We start from the raw sequence: 24,876 nt of genomic DNA on the forward strand, positions 1-24,876 counted from the left end.
TGGTTACTGATTTAATTGTTACTGGTCTGTTATGTGGACAAAATGTGGCTTTGGTGTGTGTTTATGAACCTAATATAGATAGCCCTGAATTTTTTAAGAAGCTATTTTGTGTTGCTGAATTTAAATGAATGTAAGTTGATTATGGGTAGTGACTGTTTGACAGATCATCCACAAATCTGTCGCTTCCTAATAAAGCTGTGGCTTGTATTAATCCTTTTTTTATTAGAATACGGTCTGGTCGACACTTGGAGATTTATGTACCCTAAGATAAGAATTTTTCTTTTTTTTCACATGTATACCATAAATACTCAAGAATTGATTATTTTTTGTTGGACACGCGTTTGGTGCACTCTGTTGCTGATCGTGCATATGATGTCATTGCATTGTCGGATCATGAAATTAACTTTGAAGTTTTCTGATAATATACTGAAAGTACCTCAGTGGAGATTTAATGCTACATTGCTACAAGATTCAATGTTTGCAAGTGTTATGAAAGAGAAAATTTCTCTATTTTTTGAATTAAATACAACTGAGGGAATGTCAACACACATCAAAGTTGCTGGTGAACGCAGCAGGCTAGGCAGCATCTCTTGGAAGAGGTGCAGTCGACGTTTCAGGCCGAGACCCTTCATCAGGACTAACTGAAGGAAGAGTGAGTAAGAGATTTGAAAGTTGGACGGGGAGGGGGAGATCCAAAATGATAGGAGAAGACAGGAGGGGGAGGGATGGAGCCAAGAGCTGGATAGGTAATTGGCAAAAGGGATACGAGAGGATCATGGGACAGGAGGTCCGGGAAGAAAGACAAGGGGGGGGACCCAGAGGATGGGCAAGAGGTATATTCAGAGGGACAGAGGGAGAAAAAGGAGAGTGAGAGAAAGAATGTGTGTATAAAAATAAATAACAGATGGGGTACGAGGGGGAGGTGGGGCATTAGCGGAAGTTAGAGAAGTCGATGTTCATGCCATCAGGTTGGAGGCTACCCAGACGGAATATAAGGTGTTGTTCCTCCAACCTGAGTGTGGCTTCATCTTTACAGTAGAGGAGGCCGTGGATAGACATGTCAGAATGGGAATGGGATGTGGAATTAAAATGTGTGGCCACTGGGAGATCCTGCTTTCTCTGGCGGACAGAGCATAGGTGTTCAGCAAAACGGTCTCCCAGTCTGCATCGGGTCTCGCCAATATATAAAAGGCCACATCGGGAGCACCGGACGCAGTATATCACCCCAACCGACTCACAGGTGAAGTGTCGCCTCACCTGGAAGGACTGTTTGGGGCCCTGAATGGTGGTAAGGGCGGAAGTGTAAGGGCATGTGTAGCACTTGTTCCGCTTACACGGCCTCCTCTACTCTAATCTATCCACGGCCTCCTCTACTCTAACGGCGCAGATTGGGAGACCGCTTTGTTGAACACCTACGCTCTGTCCGCCAGAGAAAGCAGGATCTCCCAGTGGCCACACATTTTAATTCCACATCCCATTCCCATTCTGACATGTCTATCTCCGGCCTCCTCTACTCTAAAGATGAAGCCACACTCAAGTTGGAGGAACAACACCTTATATTCTGTCTGGGTAGCCTCCAACCTGATGGCATGAACATCGACTTCTCTAACTTCCGCTAATGCCCCACCTCACCCTCGCACCCCATCTGTTACTTACTTTAATACACACATTCTTTCTCTCACTCTCCTTTTTCTCCCTCTGTCCCTCTGAATATACCCCTTGCCCATCCTCCGGGTTCCCCCCCCCCCACTTGTCTTTCTTCCCAGACCTCCTGTCCCATGATCCTCTCGTATCCCTTTTGCCAATCACCTGTCCAGCTCTTGGCTCCATCCCTCCCCCTCCTGTCTTCTCCTATCATTTTGGATCTCCCCCTCCCCCTCCAACTTTCAAATTTCTTACTCACTCTTCCTTCAGTTAGTCCTGACGAAGAGTCTCGGCCTGAAACCTCTTCCTAGAGATGCTGCCTGGCCTGCTGCGTTCACCAGCAACTTTGATGTGTGTTGCTTGAATTTCCAGCATCTGCAGAATTCCTGTTGTTTGGGGAAATGTCAAATTTAGTTATTTGGGACACGATGAAATCTTTTCTTAGGGGACAGATAATTTCATACTCAGTAGGTTTAAGAAGGAAAACTAATCACTTTTGGTGATTGCTAATAGGATTAAAGAAATAGACAAAGTTTATTCGGTAATGCCTAGTGAAGATCTCTATAAGGGAAGGGTGGAACTCCAAATACAGCATGATTTGCTTTTGACTTTTCCCATTGAGCAGCAACTTCTTAAATCTAAAAGCCAATTTTATATACATGGGAAGAGGTCAGACAAATTATTGGCTGGTCAATTAAAGGCAACTATGGCTAAAAGACAAATCCTGAAAATTTGAAGACCTGATAGAACTGAAATGGTAGATCTTTATGAAATTAATAAGGTATTTATGGATTTCTACTCTAACCTTTATAAATCTGAATTTTCAGAAAGTATTACTTTTATGAATAGATTTTTGCCAAAATTGAATAAACTTAAAATTTCTATCCAAGATATGAACACATTAGATGCACCTATTGAACAACAGGAAATAGTAAGGGCTATATCCTCTTCCCAAACAGTTAAGGTTCTGGGACCAGATGGATATACAATGGAATTTTATAAGACTTTCACTGAAATACTTACACCTTATGTATGTCAATTTTTCACTGATTCTATATCCTCTGAGAATCTCACAAAAACTTTTTATGAAGCATCAATCTCACTAATTCCTAAAAAAGAAAAAGATTTATCTGAATGCGCTTCCTATAGACCAATCTCTTCACTGAAAGTGGATTTTAAAATTCTTTCTAAGATTTTGGCTAATAGATTTGAGAGTATCTTACCTAGTGTGACAGGGTCCTAAATTACCCCTATGAACTGTGCTGAATACCCCTGTGAACTGTGCTTTTGAAAAGAGAGAGAGAGAAGTATTTAACACCAACATGTTGTTTTGAAAAGAGAGAGAGAAAGGAAGGACGAGAGAGAGAGAGAGAAAGAGAGACGAAGACTAACTTTTGGAATGTCACTTTAAGGCCCGAGAACAACTTTTGGATATCTGCTGAGTTGGAGAGCCGAGCAGCTCGTAAGTCACTATGGTAACCGAGGGTGGCGTTATTTGATGGTCAATAAGGTTATGATTTTTCAGCAACGTGTTTATACTTCCAAGGACATTTGCCTGCTCATACATTTCTTACACAGACAAAGGAAGGAGGAGTTATCTGAATGACAGTTGGTACTCAGTACGGTGAGATAAATAGGAGGTCAGATGATACAGACCTCAGACACATGTTTTGGACACTGAATGAGCTTTGTTGTGCCCGCAGAAAAAGTGGGTTTTTGGAGGTTTGATCAGGCAGATCGATCAGTGGCTCTTGCAGTGAGGAAAAGGGATTGACCGGTGGTGAGTTGTCTATGTGTCCAAACTTTGCCTGAGTTGATAGCTCCTCTACCATAGAAAAATGGTCCCCTTTGTTGTGGTCACAGTCGGTGGCTTTTAAAGGATATCGGAAGACAACGAGAAGATCGACGGTGTCAGCTCACCTGAAGACTCAAATCTCTCCATCTCTCTCGCTCTCCATCACTACACAATTCAAAACCATGAACTGAACTGAACTTTACACATCATCGTAAGACTGTATATTTTGACCCCTAGACTTGAAGAAGCTTGGTTTTCCATATATATTTCCACACTTACTGATTTACTTATTTATATATAATCATTGCTAACCTGTTTGATTTATCTACATTTATATTACTGTATTGCGTAGATACTGATAAATATTATTAGTTAATCGCAATACTGGACTCCAAAGTGTTTTCCATCTCTGCTGGTTCTTTAACCCATCACGGGGTACGTGACAAAATTGGGGCCTGTATCCAGGATATGAACAAATTGGTCTGGAGGCTTGTTTGAATTGATTGGGGAAAATCCCTTTTGATTTACTTGTGTGGATATACAGCAGAAATGGACGTTGGTGTTGAGAAGCTTCTGCTGGAACCAACTCCTGAAGTGTTGGATGGTGCTAAGAGGGTTGTGCTGTTGGGAATTTCTCAAAAGTTAAGACTAAAGGTGGCCACTAAGATGAGGAAAAAGCGAGTGGTGCTGCTAGAGCTGACAGTCCCATGGGAAGATAGCTTGGAAGAGGCCTTTGAAAGGAAGCTCTCCAAGTACACAGGACTGGTCAGCAACTGCCAGCAGGCTGGATGGAGAGCGAGGTGTCTCCCAGTGGAGGTTGGTTGTAGGGGATTTGTAGCCCATTCTTTAGTTAGAGCCTTCAGGATTTTGGGCATCGAGGGAGAGAGGAAGAGGAGAGCCATCCGCAGTACCACCGATGCGGCAGAGAGGGCCTCAAGATGGCTGTGGCTCAAAAGAGGGGAGCCATGGAGTCATAAGTAGCTAGCCACCTGGACACAAGCTGGGGTCTGATCAGCCCTGGCTGGGTCACCTGGAGGAGGTTGTATGATGTTGAAAGACCCGAAACACCCGATGATTCCAGGAACATCACTGAAGATGCGTCCAGAAGCATCAATAGATGTATGTATACAGCAGATGCAGATGATAATAGCCCAGCATTATATAGATAAGGGAACATTTGATAAGGAGGCGTTAGAGTTATTTGCTGAAGGTAAGGTACATACTGAGGCTGAGGTTCAGTGGAAATTGAAATTGAAATTAAAAGAGGTCGAGACTAAGGAAGCAGAAAGGCAGAGAATCCCTGAGGCTAGAGAAGCAGAAAGACAGGGACAGTTTATAAGGGAGATGTGGCATCTGAGAAGTTTAGTGTCAGACCCTGATGATTTTTACAGCTTGGAAGGGCTTGTTTTGTGTGATGAATTTAAAAGTTCTTTTTGATTTCAGAGAGTTAGGTCCTAAGTTAAAGGACAGGATCTCCAGGTTTGTGATTTCAGGACTGCCTCCTGTACCATGTGCTCGTGAGACTAGTAAAAGGAATATTGTACAATTTGACAGTTGGTGTTAGAGGGATGGCGTGAGATTTTTAGATCATTGGACTCTCTTCCAGGGAAGTTGGGTCCTCTAAGATGAGACAATTGGCATCTGAACTGGAGGGGGATTAATATCCAAGCGGGAATGTTTGCTAGTGCCGCATGGATGAATGAACTAGAGTGCCAGAATATATAGTTGAGAGCTTATGGAGACAGATGGTGTTAAGATATCAGGAAATGTCAGACATCAAAAAGTTGAGCATGGTGCAACTAATGTCCTGAGCTGCATGTATTTCAAAGGAAGACATTTTGTAGGAAAGGCAGAAGATCTCAGGGTGAGTATTGTGAGGGGATCCAGGAGTGCCCCTATTAATTCTTTGAAGAGAGACAGGGAGAAACATTCATCATTGATGATTTGTTTGGAAAGCAGACAGAGAGACGAAGATTAACAGTTGGACTGTCACTTTAAAGCATTGGAAGTAACTTTGGAGTTTTACTGAGTTTGGATTTGGAGACAGCACCGAGCAGCTTGAAAGTTGCTATGATGACCAAAGGCAGATTGTTGATGTTATTTTCAAGGACTTGTTGCCTGCTTGTGCATTTCTTCACAGACAAAGGAGGGAGGGACTCTTTGAATGACAGGTGATGCTCAGCCTGGTGAAATAAATAGGAGGTCAGATGATACAGACCTCAGACACATGATCTGGACACTGAATGAGCATTATTGTGCCTTCAGAGAAAGTGGGTTTTGGAGGATCGATCAGGTGGATCGAACCAAATTGCTATTCCAGGGGTGAAGAAGGGGTTGACTGGTGGGAAGTTGTCTATGTGTCCACCCTTGCCGGGGTGATAGCTCCACCACGGAAGACCGGTCCCCCTGGTTAAAGTCACAGTCGGTGACTTGTAAGGGATTTCGGAGGATGACGAGAAGATCGACGGCATCAGCTCACCTGAGGACTCAACTCTCTCTCTCTCTCTCTCTCTCTCCCCATCGCTATTCAACTAAATACCACGAACTGAACTTTACTCAACATCGTAAGACTGTATCTTTTAACCTCTAGACTTAAAGAAGCTTGGTTATCATACATATATATTCCACACTTACTTTTATATATAATCATTGCTAACCTGTTTGATTTATCTACATTTATATTACTGTATTGCATAGTTACTAATAAATATTAGTAGTTTATAGCAATACGAGACTCCAGAGTGGTTTCTATTTCTGCGGGTTTCTTAATCCCCGTCACGGGGTATGTGACAAAATTGGGGGCTCATCTGGGATATGAACAAATTGGTCAGGAGGCTGCTTTGAACTGATTGGGAAGAATTCCTTTGATTTGGTTGTGTGGAATATCAGCAGAAATGGATTTTGAAGTTAATAAGTTTTTGGCAGAACCAACCCCTGAGGCGTTGGAGAATACTAAGAGGGATTTGCTGTTGGGAATTGCTCAAAGGTTAAAACTAAGGATGACCACTAAAATGAGGGAAGTTCAGATACAGATGTTAATAGCCCAGCATTATGGCGCTAAGGGAATGTTTGATGAGGAGGCACTAGAGTTGTTCGTGGAAGGTGAACCTACTGAGGATGTGTTTCAGCTTCGGTTGGAAATATTAAAGAGGGAACATAAATTGAAATTAAAACAGCTCAAGAGATGAAGGGTCCAAGAGGCTAAAGAGGCAGAAAGACAGGGACAGCTCAAAAGGGAGAAATGGCAACGTGAAGATCACGTGGCAGAAAGGCAGAGACTGTTTAAATGGGAGAGGTTGCAGCAAAGAGGTTTAGTGTCGGACCCTGATGATTTTTACAGCTCGGAGGGGCTTGTTTTGTGTGATGAATTTAAAAGTTGTGTTCCTGATGAGGTAAGGACATACCCAGTGGCAGAGGATGCCCCTACCCTGCAGGGGTCTGTTAAGAAAGCAGGCGAAGAAGTTTTAACCCATGAGGTTGAGTTTACTCCAGAAAAGAGTTGGCCAGAGAATAGCTGGGAGGTTTGAGATGACCTTGAATTTGAACCTGGGACAAGCGATGACAGCCCAGAAGAGGCAGTTGTTCCGATTGAATGTGTTCAGGTTGTTGAAGTACCTGTGGGTTCACAGGATTCTGAACCTTATGTTGAGGCTCAGTTGAAGTCTGAGGTGCCCGACCTGGGTGAAAAGGAATGCAGTTTTAGTGTGTCAGATGATCTTGGTTCAGTGAGTAAGGGATTAACCTTGGTAACAGTGGAATATGAGGGTTCTCAGTCATTTGTAGTAGACTGTATTTTAAAAGCTGGTGAGGTCAATGTTGCTGGAAGTAATGGCAAAAGTGCTGTTCCTGGACTTTTGGATAACGTGATGGAAAAGGTTAGATTGGTTGCGTGACCTTTGACCCTGCTTGCAGGACAAAGGCCTGCTGAGAGTGGATATGCCGCTCTGTTGGATTTTGTTTGGATGTTTGGAAGTAAGCACCTGCAAGATCAAGCTGTTATTCAGAGTAATGTTGTGGAGAGGAAGAAGTGTTGTGGTTTTGGAGTGGAAGTTGCTATGGATACAAGTTGGTGTATAGGTCGTAATCAGCTGAGTAGTTTATTTGGTCTCTTTCATAATGTATACTTGATTCTGATCAACCTGATGATGGTACTGAGTTTGATAAACAATGGAGGCATGTTGACAGCTCTCCAAGATAAGAGTGTTTCAGCAATTCAGTTGATGAACAAAGTTGCTATTGAGACCTGTGATAGAAAAACCAAAGATTTAAATTATTATAGCAACACACATCAAAGTTACTGGTGAACACAGCAGGCCAAGCAGCATCTGTAGGAAGAGGTGCAGTCGACGTTTCAGGCCGAGACCCTTCGTCAGGACCCAATTTAAATTATTATGATGTGTCACAGGCTTTTCTACCTTCTAGATTTCAGCAGGACATAGAGGGAAATGCAATTGATAAGGGTAATGTGCATAAAAAAGTTTTGTCTTTGTTGAGAAAGAAATGTATTGAGGAACAGAAGCGAGATTCTGGAATAGTGACTTTAAGAGAGATGGCTCTCACAGGAGAGGAGGTTCAGAGAGAGTCAGTGGGATGTCACCTTAAAGATGGGATGTTGATGAGGAAGTGGAGACCAGCCACAGTGCCTGCGAGTCACTTGGTGGATCTGGAAGGTTACAAGGCTGAAATTTTAAACATGGCTTACAGTATGCCTTTAGGTGGGCGTCATTGTGTGAGAAATGAGGAAAACTGGAATGAGGGGGTTCCCCTCTTCTTGCTTAGTGGTGGAGTTTCGATTCAGAAGGCAGTGAAAGGTAATTTGTTGGAACCTGTGTTCAGTTACAAGCCAAAAGGACCTTTGACCCTACTCAGAGACCTCTGGAAGGGAATTAGTAAGCTTTGTGACTTTGCCAAGGAAAGTTTACAAAATGGTCGAGTCAAAATAAGACACTTGTTCACTAGAATTGCAGCTGGGAGAATTATTGTAGAACAAAATGGTGTCGTGAAACCTGATAATGGAATGGAAAGGCATGTTTGCCTACTGAATCTAGACTCACCAAAATGTCAGAATTCCATTGTTTTGGAAAATATTACTGATAAGGTCCACCAGTTGGACCTAAAACCGAAAAAACAAGTAAAAGGACTAACTGGTGTTTTGAAATGGTGCACAGGTGCAGTGCATCACGTCATTATGAATTTAGCCCAGCTTATGAAATGGCATCTTCACAGAGTGAACTTTGAGAAAAGTAAAATGGTTGAACAAGGAATTAGAAACAGCAAAAAACAAAGAAAGAGAATGGATGACTGTATAGATAGAGTGGGGAAGGCTAAATACCTTTTTAAGATGGACATGTTAAAAGGATACCGGGGTGTTCCTTTAACAGAGAGGGTTAAGAGATACCAGCATTTGTGACACCGTCTAGACTGTATGAATACAATGTTTTACACTTCGGGATGAAAAATGCTCTAGAAACATTTCAAAGAATAATCAATTCTGTGATTGGAGGGTTAGAAAGCACAGGGGTTTATATCAATGATCTAGTGGTCTGGAATGACACGTGGGAAGAGCATATTGCAGTTGCAGAAAAACGGTTTGACAGACTTTCCAAGGCCACTCTTACTGTGAACCTCACTAAAAGTGAGTTTGGCCATGCCACAGTTACATATCTGGGTTATGTGATGGGCCAAGGCCAACTGGCTCCTGGACAGGCCAAGCTTCAAGTGATTGCTGAAGTTCCTGTTCCAACTAGCAAGAAAGCTTTGAGAAGTTTTTTTAGGGATGGTGGGGTATTATAGAAAATTCTGTAAGAACTTTTCTGACATTGCTCTCCCCCTAACAGAGCTCTTAGGGAGACTGAAAGGTTTGCATGGAATGACCTTTGCCAGGAGGCATTTGAACGGTTGAAAACCATCCTGTGCTCAAAGCACCGGATTTCTCGAAGCCACAGATGCTAGTGATGAAGCTGCTGGGGCTGTACTATTACAGAAGGGTGCGGATGATATTGAACATCCAGTAGCTTATTTCTCAAAGGAATTTAATGTGCACCAGAAAAATTATTCCACAGTTGAAAAAGAGTTATTGGCACTTATTCTGGCCTTACAACACTTTGAGGTTTATATTTGTCCTGCTCAAAGACCTCTTGTGATTTGTACAGATCACAATCTGCTGGTATTTTTAAATAAAATGAAAAATAAATATAGAAGGTTGTTAAATTGGAGTCTAGTATTGCAGGAATTTCATTTGATAACCAAACATGTAAAAGGTACTGATAACATCATAGCTGATTGCTTATCCCGATGTTAAGTTGTAAACTGTAACCATTTTTGCTTTATTATCTGATGTTTTTTCCCTGTATTGTTTAAAACCCTGTGATGGACATTTTAAAAAAGTCATCTTCGACAATTTTTTTCCTGAGGAAGGGGAGTGCGAGGGGATCCAGGAGTGCCCCTATTAACTGTTTGAAGAGAGACAGAGAGAGACATTCATCATTGACGGTTTGTTTGGAAAGGAGAAAGAGAGAGAGAGACGAAGATTAACGGTTGGACTGTCACTTTAAGGCATTGGAAGTAACTTTGGATTTTTACTGAGTTTGGAGTTGGAGCCAGCACCAAGCAGCTCGAAAGTTGCTACGGTGACCAAAGGCGGATTGTTGATGTTACTTTCAAGGACTTCTTGCCTGCTTGTGCACTCCTTCACAGACAAAGGAGGGAGGGACTCTTTGAATGACAGGTGATGCTCAGCCTGGTGAAATAAATCAGATGATACAGACCTCAGACACATGATCTGGACACTGAATGAGCATTGTTGTGCCTTCAGAGAAAGTGGGTTTTGGAGGATCGATCAGGCGGATCGATCCAAATTGCTATTCCAGTTGGAAGGAGAAGGGGTTGACTGGTGGGGAGTTGTCTATGTGTCCACCCTTGCCGGGGTGATAGCTCCACCACAGAAGACCGGTCCCCCTGTTAAAGTCACAGTCGGTGACTTGTAAAGGATTTCGGAGGATGACGAGAAGGTCAACGGCATCAGCTCACCTGAAGACTCAACTCACTCTCTCTCTCTCTCTCTGTCTCTCTCTCTCTCTCTCTCTCTCCCCATCGCTATTCAACTAAATACCACGAACTGAACTGAACTGAACTTTACTCAACATCGTAAGACTGTATCTTTTTACCCCTGGACTTAAAGAAGCTTAGTTTTCATACATATATATTCCACACTTACTTTTATATATAATCATTGCCAACCTGTTTGATTTATCTTTGTTTATATTACTGTATTGCGTAGTTACTAATAAATAGTAGTAGTTTATAGCAATACGAGACTCCAAAGTGGTTTCTATTTCTGCTGGTTTCTTAATCCCCGTCATGGGGTACATGACAGGATCAACTCATGGAATTATGATATTGTAGCCATTGTGAGATCTGATTCTGGAGGGGCAAGATTGGCAGCTCAATATTCCAGGATTCTGTTGCTTTAGGTGTGATAGAGAGGGGTTGGATGGATTAAAGGATGAGTGGTGGTGTTAATAGTCAGCAAAATGTCACGACAGTACACAATCAGGTTAGATTCTATCTTGCCATGTATTGACTGAGTCCCTCATACTGTAAATGGACTAGATGGGATAGAGTGTGTCAAATGTGTTCAGGAAAGTTTCCTTAGTTAGTATGTAGAAAGTCCAGTGAGAGAGAGTGTGTGATACTTGATCCACTATTAAGGATGAGACAGAGCAGGTGACAGAAGTTTACATCTAGTGATCCTGACGGGAGGAGAGAGAGAGAGAGAGAGAGAGAGAGAGAGAGAGAGAGAGAGAGAGAGAGAGCAGCGTGCCGCGCGTGCGCAGCCCTCCGGTGAAAAATGATATCGTATCCATTAAATAGGGGCCGTGGACAATTCTGATTTGATGGAGGTGGACTTGAAAGCACAAAGGAATATCTGGACAAATTTCTGAAACGCTTGTCGCTGCTGTCATTACTGCGCGGTTGGGAATCTTCTGGAGGGAAGGCCTCAAAATCTCCGGCTTTGCCTGCTGTTGGCGACCAAGATTGAGCTCGAATCGTTCGGACAGATATGGTACTCAGTACTTGGTGTCGGAGAGCTGATTCGGAGGCTCGAAGTTTTCGGATGACTCAGGGGTGGATTGTGGTCGGGCATGGCAGGGAGAGTTCTTCTTCCTTCTCCTGTCTGTGTGAGATGTGGGACATTTGAGAGACTTCGAACTTTTTACTGTGCTCATGGACTTCTTCATCAAGTTATGGTGTTGTTGCACTGTGGTAACTATATGTTATAATTATGTTGTTTTGTCAGTTTTTTCTGTCTTGGTCTGTCCTGTGTTTTGTGATATAACACCGGAGGAAATAGTGTATCATTTCTTAATGCATGCATTACTAAATGACGATAAAAGAGGACTGCGTGTCTTCATAATCTAATTATAATGATCAAAGTAACAACGGAAAAAGATAGTTCTGATCAGTGGGTTGAAATGTCTAAATTGATGAAAAGCCAGCTTTGATGATATCCGAAAGGATCTTTAAGTGAGGATTAGGACAGACTGTTTTTTGGCAAATGTGTACTTGTTAAGTGAGAGGCCTTCAAAAGTGACATTTGAAAGTATAAAGTTTGTATGTGCCTCACAAGCCTGAATGAATTATTTGAGGATGTGACAAAACATTGATGAAGGCAGAGCAGTGGATGTGATGTATATAGATTTTAATAAGGACTTTGACAAGGTGTTCCATGGTAGGGTAATTCAGAAAATCAGAAGTAATGGCTTCAGAGAAAGCTGACTGTGTGGATTGAAAATTGGCTTGTGCAGAAAATGCGAAGGGCAGTGTTTGATGGAGCACAATCTGCCCCGTGTGTTCCACAGGGATCTTAGTGATTTTTATGAATGACTTGGGTAAGGATGTGAAAATGTGGGTTAGTGAATTTCCAGATGACATCATTAGCCCAGCAAGTCTGCACTTCCCTTCACCGTATTCCACCTGCCACTTCTTTGTCCATTCTCCTCAATCTTTCCAAGGCTTCTGCTTCCTCAACAGCTTCCTGACACAAACTTGGCAACAAACCCTTCATTTACATAATCCAGTTGATCAAAACATTAATTCAAAGCTAGCAGTTCCAAATCCAACTCTTACATACCACCACTCATCACTGGTAACTGTGTGAAGTCATTCATTTTGGGAGGACAAACTTGAAAAGCAGAACACAGGATTAATGGCAGTATTCCTGACAGTAAGGAAGAATAAAAGGAACTTGAGTTGTTAAGAAGGCGTATGGTGTGTTGGTCTTCATTATTTAGAGGTTGATTTCAAAAGCCAGGAGATAATGTTGCAGGTCTATTAAGGTCTGTTTTGCCAGCACTTGGAGTATTGTGTTCATTCCTGCTCGCCGCATTATCAGAAGGATATGAAAGCTTCAGGCAGGGTGGAGGGGACATTTACCACAATGATGCCAGGATTAGAAAAGATGTCTTATGAGGATAGGTTGAGTGAGTTAGAGCTCTTTTCTTTGAACAGATAGAGAATGAGAGGTGACTTGATAGAGTTGGACAAGAAAGTTAAGAGGCATAGATCAAGTAGACATCCAGAGACTTTTGCTCAGGGTCGATATGGCCAGTACAAGGGGGCATTTCTTTAATATATTGGGGGCAATTCAGAGGCAAGTTTTCTATATAGAAAGTGGCAGATGCATTGAACACACTGCAGGGTGTGATGGTAGAGGCAGATACATTAAGGACATTTAAGGGAATTTTAGATAGGCACGTGGAGGAAAGAAAAATGGACTATGTGAGAGGGAAGGGTTAGATTGTTCTTCAAGAAGGTTAAATGATTGAAACAACATTTGGGCCAAATGGCCTAAATTGTGTTCTATAGTTTTATTTCAATGTTCTATGTTCTAAATCAACAAGGTATGATATAATGTGACACCCTGATCCAACTAGGCCATGAGGAAACATGGAGGTGAACAAGGAAGACAGATATTACTGGAAGATCCACCAGAGGCTGTAGGAGATGATTAATGCTTGTATGGCAATTAAGTTGTACAATAATGTTACAAATTAAATTTAGAAGTTACATTAATCAAAAATTACAATCTATGGTAAAAATAAACAGATGTCCTACAGAAACTCACACTGGTTTTCAAATAGTTCAACAATATATAAGTAATCTTCATCAATGTCGCTGAGACTTTCACTGCAATCAGTACATCTGACCAGATGGTGTAGAGGACTTTGAATTACCCATTATTTTCACACACTGCATGCAAACTGCTATTCGAACAATCTGTCATGTTTGGAAAATCTGCTGTTAATTATGTCACTCATTGTGCAATATCAGGTCTTAAATCAGGATCTACTATTGCTGGATTGAATTAAGTTTTTGTATGTAGTTGGACAATGTAACTGGAAAAAATGTTCAAGTAATGATCCACTTCCAGCAACAACTTTGCTTTTCTTCTGTTTATTCATAAAGTTCCAGACATGCACACCATACGAATCTGAAAAGGCCCGTTCTATATGCTCTTTTTCCCAGTGAACATAATACCTCCCCCATGCTGGATATGGGATTGGATAGAAACGATTTGTGATCCATATAGAGATGCCATTGCACTCCTTGCCAATGAAGGTGGCTAGATTATTAATGTCACACCATCTCTTCAGCATACGGGTAATCAGTCGAGGACCCTGTTGACCCCAAAGATCTCCATTATAACGGGCCACAAAATCTTCCATGCAATTCCACAAAAAGGTATGGTGCTTATAACAGAAACCGAGTGCCGCATTATTGAGAGTTTCTGGGTTCTCCGGACATGTAAAGTTCGCAAACGGTATAGACCTCAGTGATATAATGTCAGTATCCAGGTAGATTCCTCCATATTTCCAGATCAACGCTAACCTGCAGCCATCAGCAAGTACGTGAGTCCAATACCTCTCCTTTTTTGGATTTACCTGTAGTATAAATGACAAGGAGAAGTTTCATGCATTAACCTAATTTCCTTTCCTGCTAAACATCATTTCTCTATCTCTACATCTATATGATCAGTGGGTCTTTGCATTAGTTCCAACTGAAATGTCTTGTGCTGTGCCCCTCCGTTTCCACATCTTGCAGTTTTTTTTCTGCACTGAGTAGCTCCTTACCTCGTGCTCATGGTCTCCACCGCCCTACACATACTCATGGCTTTTTCCAGCATCAAATCTTTGTCACGGAGCAAGCTTTCTCTGAGAACATCATCTGCCATTCCACAAACTATTTTGTCTCCAACTAGTGAGTCTCTCAACTCTCCAAACTCACGGGACTTACTCAGTGTGGGAAGCTCAGCTAAGTATTGGTCAAAGCTGACACCTTGCTTCTGTTCACAGAAAAATAACTTCTCATTCGAATGTGATGTTTTTACTTGGGACAAAATACTCCTTAAATTTTGTCATCAGAGTGTCCAATGTAAAGACTGTCCATCAATTTGAAAGATGTCGTAGATGTCCAAAGCACCTTCACCGATTACATGTCAAAAGATAGATGCTTTCCCCAATAACACTATTAAAATCATTTTTATTCTCACCACTGGCTATCGATGGATTATCCAAAACACTAAAATCAACAAAAATATTTGTTGCCTCTTGTCAATCTGGTTCAGCCTCATTGACAATTGATATGTTACCTCTATCTTGGAGCTCTGACCAGCGACCATTTAGCATTTGGGAATATTGACCAGTGACGATTCGTACATCAGAAGTTTGAGAGGAAGAGATTTCAACCAGGTCCACTGACCAAGTAGAAAAAGGCAGCAGTGGATCACCGCAGCTTATTTGAGCTCTGACCAGTGACCGATCAGTGTCTGGTATTGATTAGCAAGAGCAAATTAAAAGAATGCAGAAGCATGTGCAGCAGTCGTCTTTGGAGTGGATAGAGTTAGAGAAATCTTCAAGGCTTCAGTGAAGAGAGGCTTTAATCAGAGAAGGCAAAAATACAAAGCTCTAGGTAAAGTTTTTTTTTCCTTCCCTTCTTTACATCTGCTCAGTTAGAACAGTAGAGATACCAGGCAGGTTGTTGAATGCTTATCTTGCAGGATGTGAGAAAGCAGGGAGATCTCCAGTGTCCCTGACTACGACAACTGTGTGAAGTGTATCCAGCTGCAGCCTCTAAAAATCTGTGTTACCGAGTTCGAGCTGGAACTGGGTGAACGACAGATTTTTGGGAGGCTGAAGGCATGATAGATGGGACATATAGAGAGATAGTTATAACCAAAGTGCTTGGCACAGGAAACTGGGTAAGAGTTAGGAAGGGAAAATGAGTTAGGGAGCAGGGTACCCCTGTGGCCATCTAGCTCAACAACAGTTTATTAATTTGAATATTGTTCGGGGGGGGGGGGATGGCCTAACAGAGGAAAATCTCAGCAGTTTGGTCTATGGTATTGAGACTACATCAAAAGGGAAAAGGGAAGAAGAGGTGTGCTGTGGTAATAGGGGATTTATTAGTTAAGGGAATGGATAGGTGGCTCTGTTGGCGATAACAAGATTCCAGGATGGTACATTGCCTCCTGGGTGCCAGGGTCTGGAATATCTTGGGTTGAGTCCTCAGCATTCTTAAGTGGGAGGGTGAACACTCAGACAATGTGGTCCATGTAGGTACCAATGACATGGCTGGGACAAGTGATGAAGTTCTGCATAAAGAGTTCAGGACATTAGGTGGGAGCTTAAAGGGCAGGACCTCCATGGTTGTGACCTCAGAATTGTTACCTGTGCCATGTGCTAGTGAGGGAAGAACTAGGAAGGTTGTACAGTTGAACATGTGGCTGAGGAGTTGATGTAGTAGAGAGGACATAAAATATTTGGATCATTCGGCTCTCCTCCAGATAAGGGGGGACCTGTACAGAATGAACAGTTTGCACCTGAACTGGAGGGGCACTAATATCCTAGTATGAAGGTTTAAACTAGAGTTTCAGGGGGATGGGAATCAGAGTGTCAGAACAGTTAGTGGAGAGGTTGTGGAGACAGATGTTGGTAAGACCTCAGACAAAGTCAGGAATTAAAAGGTTGAGCATGATGCAACTGGCATCCTGAGATATGTATATTTCAGTTGTAGACAGGCAGGTAAGCTCAGAGCATGGATCAACCTGGAATTGTGACATTGCAGCCACTAGTGAGAATTGGCCTGCAGGAAGGGCAGAACTGGCAGTTCAATATTCTGGGGTTCCGGTTCCATTGACGGAGCAGGTGGGATTAAAGGAGGAGGGGTGTCATTAATAGTCAGGGAAAATGTCATGGCAGTGCTCTGTCAGGACAGACTGGAAAACTTGACTAGGGAGAACTAACCAACAAGAAAGGTCTGACCTCATTAATGGGGCCACTTTACAGACAACCCAACAGGCTGTAGGATTTCAGGGAAAAAATATGTAGAGATTGCGGACTGTTGCAAGAAGCATAAGGTGATTCCTAACTTTCCATGTATTGAGAGGGGCTTGCATATTGCAAAATGAGTAGATGAAATAAAATTTGTCACATGTGTTCAGGAAATTCTTCTCAATTAAAATGTAGAAGTCCAATGAGGGAGTGTGCAATACTTGATCTGCTACAGAGTAGGTGACAACAGTTTGTGCAGGGAAACACTTTGCATCTAGTGATTATAATGCCATTAGTTCCAAAGTAAATATGGAACAGCCACTAGGATCCTAAGACTTCAATGGACCCATCATTCCTGACAGACAAAAGAAATTTTATTCAGTTTTTGTTAATCAGTAGATAGAAAGTGGAGAGTGACTTTCATAATGTGTGACTTTTCCATGAACAGAGCTGCAAAAATATTAGTGAGTGAGATTATCCCCAGGTGGGCCATGCTGGTGCAGATTGACAGTGAGAATGGAACACATTTCCCTGTAAGATAATGAAAGGAACTTGTTAACTGTTGGGAGTCAGACAGGAGGACCAAATTCCCCATCAGCCCCAGAGCTCAGGAACTGGAGAGAAAGAACCGTACGGTAAAGCAGGTGCTTTACAACTCCAAAGGAAAGAATACTGTACTGAGTTAAATGTGAAGATAGAACATAGAAGGTACAGTACTGAAACAGGCCATTTGGCCTCAACCATCAGACACTTGAACAAAAGGGAATACCTACACTCACTTGCCCATCCATTGAGATTTTTCCCAACAATACACACAAAATGCTGGTGAACGCAGCAGGCCAGGTAGCATCTATAGGAAGAGGTACAGTCGATGTTTTGGGCCGAGACCCTTTGTCAGAACTAACTGAAAGAAGAGATAGTAAGAGATCTGAAAGTGGGAGGGGGAGTGGGAGATCGGAAATGATAGGAGAAGACAGGAGGGGGAAGGGATGGAGTTAAGAGCTGGAAAGTTGATTGGCAAAAGGGATACCAGGCTGGAGAAGGGAGAGGATCATGGGATGGGAGGCCTAGGGAGAAAGAAAGGGGGAGGGGAGCATCATAGGAAGATATAGTGAGAGGGACAGAGGGAGAAAAAAGAGAGCATTTTGTGTGTGTTGCTTGGATTTCCAGTATCTGCAGATTTCCTCATGTAGATGTTTCCCAATATCTGTTTCCCAGGGTAGAAATGTTCTCATACCAAATGGCATGCACTGAAGGTGAGAGGGGGTTGGTTCGAGGGGGATGTGACGGGTACAATTTTTATTCAGAGGGTGGTGGCTGCCTGGTATTTGTGAGGCAAATACATTGGAGGCTTTTAAGAGATGTTTGGATTGGCAATGGATGTGAGGAAGAAGGAAGGATATGGATATTGTGTCGATAGGGGTGTAGCCCCCTGGTAAGCCTCAGGCTCGCTCAGCTCAGTTTTGTCTAGGGGGAGCAGCCTTCGGCCCCGCCAAACTGGATAATCAAGTTTGTGTAGATTCTGTGTGATGTACCCCACCACACCAAATAACAGACAGTACACCAGATACGATTAAATGATTACACCTTATACATCTTACTGGAACTATGTAATTAATAGAGAGAAAATATAAAAGCAAAGCAAAAGGTGCCAAACTTATCAAAGTTTAACCTCTTCATGCACACAGTTGGAGCTCAGTTAATGGAGTCTTCTTTTCACCATTCGATCCCCTCCGACCTCCTCCACTCGCCGCCAGGGACCAACCACGGTGATCGACCAAACGCTCCACACGAGTATGTCTTTGTCTCCTCTCCTCGCCAAAGGCCCTGAGCCTCGGACTCCCACTCGGGGTCCGTCCCGCCACCCAGCTTACCTCATTGTGCCTCCTCTCTCTGTCCCCATCTCTGTCAGCCCCAAAGCCTGCGAAACAATAGCTTACAGACACACAAGAAAGAATAACATCTATCCTAATTGGTTAACAAATGAATACAATGCTCTTATCAGTAATATAACCCAAACAAGCCGCGAAAGAAAAGCACTTTCTCAGCAGTTAACAAAACAAAGAAGCCATTTTCATTAGCCTTAGCAGTAACATAAAAGAAGAAACCCCTTACAGGGGGACTAGTGTTTAGGTGGTTTTGATTTGCTTTTTAGTGAGTTCAGTTCTTGAACCTGCTGGAATTAAGAGAATTGTTGAAAAAAAGAGAGAGAACAACCAATTACAGACAGAGAACACCAATTTCTGAATGAAAATGTGCCACCATTCCCTGTTTTGGAGATCGGGTAATGGGCCAGGGGATTGATTGGAAATGATTGGGTCCCCTTTAGAAATGACATATGAAGGTTTATTTATAACTCTAACATGTTTGTTTAAAAGAAGCAACCGGAATGAGACTGAGACTTTGATTGTAGATTAAAGTGTATGATATGAAACACTAACCTGCACTTCTCGCTAACAGGATGTACCACTCCAAATATTAACAAATTAGTCCCGGCCATGCTCCATTTTCCCCGAGAACAAAGTTGATAAGCTGAACAACACTATAGGTTGCTATTCTTTCAATCCTACAAATGATGGGTGAAGGGCAGAGGATATTTTCTTGTAAACGTGGACAGAACACAGATCACACTTGTTGGGCAAGGCCTATAAGCTATGGATGGTCCAAGCAAAACTAAATTAACCATGTATATTGCATCTGTATACGAGTACATAAGGCAGCAACTTGCAGCAGATTGATGTTTTGAGCAATGGGCAGTCACTGATTGGGATTAATTGGCAGGAACAAATGAAAATAAAGCGGGGGAAGAGGAGTGGCCATCATTGGAATGGACAGTGTTTGAGTGGGGTTTTGAGGCTTTAGCTCTTTAAGGGCTCAACAAGGGGAGGTTTTAGTCAGAGAAAGTGAAAGGCTGCACATAGTTTTTTTAACCAAAGTTTATTTATTGTTTTGACTTCTTTATATTTGTTCAGTTAGTACAGTTGAGATCTCATTCAGGAGAGTTGAATGCTACTCTTATCGGATGTGGGTAGGCACTCGAGGGGGACTAATACCTGAGCGGGAAAGTTCGCTAGTGCTGCACGGGGGATGAGAACCAGAGCGCCAGAACAGAGGTAATGGAGACAGTTGGTGTTAAGACTTCAGAAAATGTCAAAAATCAAAAGGTTGAGCATGGTGCAACGAATGTCCTGAGCTGTGTATATTTCAATGGAAGACATTTTGTAGAAAAGGCAGAAGATCTCAAGGTGTGGATCAACACATGGAATTATGATATTGTAGCTATTGCGAAATTTGGATCAGGAGGGACAGGATTAGCGGCTCAATATTCCAGGGTTCCGTTGCTTTAGGTGTGACAGACAGTGGTCGGGTGGATTAAGGAAGAGGGGTGCTGTTAATAGTCAGAGAAAATGTCACACAATGCACAGTCAGGATAGATTCTATCTTTCCATTTATTGACTGGATGGGATAGAGTGTGTCAAATGAGTTCAGAAAGTTTCCTTAATTAATCCTAATGAGAGAGTATACGATACTTGATCCACTATTAAATATGAGAAAGGGCAGGTGACAGAGGTTTGTATAGGGAAACACTTCACATCTACTGATTATAATGATCAAAGAAAAAGATAGTTCTGATTCGTGGGTTGAAATTTCTAAATTGATGAAAACCCAGTTTTGATGATATCAGAAAGGATCTGGCAAGTGAGGATTGGGACAGGCTGTTTCCTAGCAAATGTGTACTTGTTAAGTGGGAGGCCTTCAAAAGTGACATTTGAGAGTATAAAGTTTGTATGTGCCTCACAAGCCTGAACAATTATTTGAGGATGTGTCAAACATTGATGAAGACAGAGCAGTGGATGTGATGTATATATATTTTAGTAAGGACCTTGACAAGGTGTTCCATGGTAGGCTCATTCAGAAAATCAGAAGTAATGGCTTCAGAGAAGCTGACTGTGTAGATTGAAAATTGGCTTGTGCACAGAATGCGAAGGGCAGTGGTTGATGGAGCACAATCTGCCCCGTGTGTTCCACAGGGATCTTGGTGATTTTTATGAATGACTTGGGTAAGGATGTGAAAATATGGGTTAGTGAATTTCCAGATGACATCATTAGCCCAGCAAGTCTGCACTTCCCTTCACCGTATTCCACCTGCCACTTCTTTGTCCATTCTCCTCAATCTTTCCAAGGCTTCTGCTTCCTCAACAGAACCTGTGCCACAAACTTGGCAACAAACCCTTCATTTACTTAATCCAGTTGATCAACACTTTAATTGAAAAGTAGCAGTTCCAAATCCCACTCTTACATACCACCACAACTCACTGACAGCCGTGTGAAGTGATTCAGTTTGGGAAGTCAAACTTGAAAAGGCAGAATACAGGATTAATGACAGGATTCCTAACAGTAAGGATGAACAAAAGGAGCTTGGGACCCAAGTCCATAGGTCCCTCAAAGTTGCATCACAGGTTGATCGTGTTGTCGAGAAGGCATATGGTGTATTGCCCTTCATTACTCATGGGTTAATTTCAAAAGCTCGGAGGTAATGTTGCAGGTCTGTAAAGGTCTGCTTTGCCAGCACTTGGAGTATTGTGTTCATTTCTGTTTGCCTCATTATTGGAAAGATATGAAAGCTTCAGGGAGTTTGGAGGTGAGATTCATCACAATGACGCCAGGATAGTTAAAAGATGTCTTATGGGAATAGCTTGAGTGAGTTAGGCCTTTTCTCTTTGGACAGAAGGAGAATGAGAATTGACTTGATAAGAGTCGTACAAGATGATAAGAGGCATCAATCAAATAGACAGCCAGGGACTTTTGCTCAGGGTGGACACGGCCAGTACAAGGGGACATAACTTTAACGTACTGGGCGGAAAGTATATGGTTGAAAGTTAGAGGCAGGTTCTCTATACAGAAAATGGCATATATATTGAACACACTGCTAGGTGTGGTGGTAGAGACAGATATATTAAGGATATTTAAGAGAATCTTAGTAGGCACATCAAGGAAAGAAAAATGAAGGACTATGTGGGAGGGAAGGGTTAAATTGTTCTTCAAGTAGGTTAAAGGATTACCATAGAACCATAGAACCATAGAAACTACAGCACAGAAACAGGCCCTTTGGCCCTTCTTGGCTGTGCCGAACTATTTTCTGCCTAGTCCCACTGACCTGCACACGGACCATATTCCTCCATACACCTCCCATCCATGTATCTGTCCAATTTATTCTTAAATGTTAAAAAAGAACCCGCATTTACCACCTCGTCTGGCAGCTCATTCCATACTCCCACCACTCTCTGTGTGAAGAAGCCCCCCCACTAATGTTCCCTTTAAACTTGTCCCCCCTCACCCTTAACCCGTGTCCTCTGGTTTTTTTCTCCCCTTGCCTCAGTGGAAAAAGCCTGCTTGCATTCACTCTATCTATACCCATCATAATTTTATATACCTCCATCAAATCTCCCCTCATTCTTCTACGCTCCAGGGAATAAAGTCCTAACCTATTCAACCTTTCTCTGTAACTGAGTTTCTGAAGTCCCGGCAACATCCTTGTAAACCTTCTCTGCACTCTTTCAACCTTATTTATATCCTTCCTGTAATTTGGTGACCAAAACTGAACACAATACTCCAGATTCGGCCTCACCAATGCTTTATACAACCTCATCATAACATTCCAGCTCTTATACTCAATACTTCGATTAATAAAGGCCAATGTACCAAAAGCTCTCTTTATGACCTTATCTACCTGTGACAACACTTTTAGAGAATTTTGTATCTGTATTCCCAGATCCCTCTGTTCCACTGCACTCCTCAGTGCCTTACCATTAACCCTGTATGTTCTACGTTGGTTTGTCCTTCAAACGTGCAATACCTCACACTTGTCAGTATTAAACTCCATCTGCCATTTTTCAGCCCATTTTTCCAGATGGTCCAAGTCCCTCTGCAGGCTCTGAAAACCTTCCTAACTGTCTACTACACCTCCAATCTTTGTATCATCAGCAAACTTGCTGATCCAATTTACCACATTATCATCCAGATCATTGATATAGATGACAAATAACAATCGACCCAGCACTGATCCCTGTGGCACACCACTAGTCATAGGCCTCCACTCAGAGAAGCAATTCTCTACCACCACTCTCTGGCTTCTTCCATTGAGCCAATGTCTAATCCAATTTACTACCTCTCCATGTATACCTAGCGACTGAATTTTCCTAACTAACCTCCCATGCGGACCTTGTCAAAGGCCTTACTGAAGTCCATGTAGACAATATCCACTGCCTTCCCTTCATCCACTTTCCTGGTAACCTCCTCGAAAAACTCGAACAGATTGGTCAAACATGACCTACCACTCACAAAGCCATGTTGACTCTCCCTAATAAGCCCCTGTCTCTCCAAATGCTTGTAGATTCTGTCTCTTAGTACTCCCTCCAATAACTTACCTACTACTGACGTTAAACTCACCGGCCTATAATTTCCCGGATTACTTTTCGATCCTTTTTTAAACAACGGAACAACATGAGCCACTCTCCAATCCTCCGGCACTTCACCTGTAGACAGTGACATTTTAAATATTTCTGCCAGAGCCCCCGCATTTTCAACACTAGTCTCCTTCAAGGTCCGAGGGAACACTCTGTCAGGTCCCGGGGATTTATCCACTTTAATTTTCCTCAAGGCAGCAAGCACCTCCTCCTTTTCAATCTGTACAGTTTCCATGGTCTCACTACTTGATTCCCTCAATTCTATAGATTTCATGCCAGCTTCCTTAGTAAATACAGACGCAAAAAACCTATTTAAGATCCCCCCCATTTCCTTTGGTTCCGCACAAAGCCGACCACTCTGATCTTCAAGAGGACCAATTTTATCCCTTACAATCCTTTTGTTCTTAATATACTTTTAAAAGTTCTTTGGATTATCCTTCACTTTGACTGCCAAGGCAACCTCATGTCTTCTTTTTGCCCTCCTGATTTCTTTCTTAAGTATTTTCTTGCACTTCTTATACTCCTCAAGCACCTGATTTACCCCCTGTTTCCTATACATTTCATACAACTCCCTCTTCTTCTTTATCAGAGTTGCAATATCCCTTGAGAACCAAGGTTCCTTATTCCTATTCAATTTGCCTTTAATCCTGACAGGAACATACAAACTCTACACTCTCAAAATTTCCCCTTTGAAGGCTTCCCACCTACCAATCACACCTTTGCCAGAGAACAACCTGTCCCAATCCATGCTTTTTAGATCCTTTCTCATTTCTTCAAATTTGGCCTTCTTCCAGTTCAGAACCTCAACCCTAGGACCAGATCTATCCTTGTCCATGATCAAGTTGAAACTAATGGTGTTATGATCACTGGAACCAAAGTGCTCCCCTACACAGACTTCTGTCACTTGTCCTAACTCGTTTCCTAACAGGAGATCCAATATTGCATCCCCTCTAGTTGGTCCCTCTATATATTGATTTAGAAAACTTTCCTGAACACATTTTACAAACTCTAAACCATCTAGACCCCTAACAGTATGGGAGTCCCAATCAATGTATGGAAAATTAAAATCCCCTACCACCACAACTTTATGTTTCCTGCAGTTGCCTGCTATCTCTCTGCAGATTTGCTCTTCCAAGTCTCGTTGACTATTGGGTGGTCTGTAATACAATCCCACTAATGTGGCCATACCTTTCCTGTTTCTCAGCTCCACCCATAAGGACTCAGTAGACAAGCCCTCTAATCTGTCCTGCCTGAGCACTGCTGTAATATTTTCCCTAACAAGCAATGCTACTCCCCCACATTTCATTCCTCTGCCTCGATCACATCTGAAACATCGGAACCCTGGAATATTAAGCTGCCAGTCCTGCCCCTCCTGTAGCCAAGTTTCACTAATTGCTACAACATCATAATTCCACGTGTCAATCCACGCCCTCAACTCATCCACCTTCCCCGTAATACTCCTAGCATTGAAATATATACACCTCAGAAGATTGGAACAACATTGGGGCCAAATGGCATATATTGTGCTGTATTGTTTTATTTCAATGTTCTATGTTCTAAATCGACAAGGTAAGATGCAATGTGATACCCTGATCCAATTAGGCCTTGAAGAAATGTGGAGGTGAACAAGGAAGACAGA

General features: G+C 42.4%; 1 protein-coding gene across 1 annotated transcript; it reads right to left on the reverse strand.

Annotated features, from left to right (window-relative positions):
• Positions 1-13,779: 13,779 nt before the first annotated feature.
• Positions 13,780-16,176, reverse strand: LOC140197045 (alpha-1,4-N-acetylglucosaminyltransferase-like). The gene is made up of 2 exons (XM_072256975.1): positions 16,168-16,176; positions 13,780-14,382 (listed from the first exon to the last, which is right to left on the reverse strand). Exons 1-2 carry the CDS (start codon positions 16,174-16,176, stop codon positions 13,780-13,782), a joined length of 612 nt encoding a protein of 203 aa, XP_072113076.1.
• Between the last annotated feature and the right edge of the window lie 8,700 nt (positions 16,177-24,876).

This window comes from Mobula birostris, chromosome 4 (assembly GCF_030028105.1).
Source record: "Mobula birostris isolate sMobBir1 chromosome 4, sMobBir1.hap1, whole genome shotgun sequence".
Classification (NCBI taxonomy): domain Eukaryota; kingdom Metazoa; phylum Chordata; class Chondrichthyes; order Myliobatiformes; family Myliobatidae; genus Mobula; species Mobula birostris.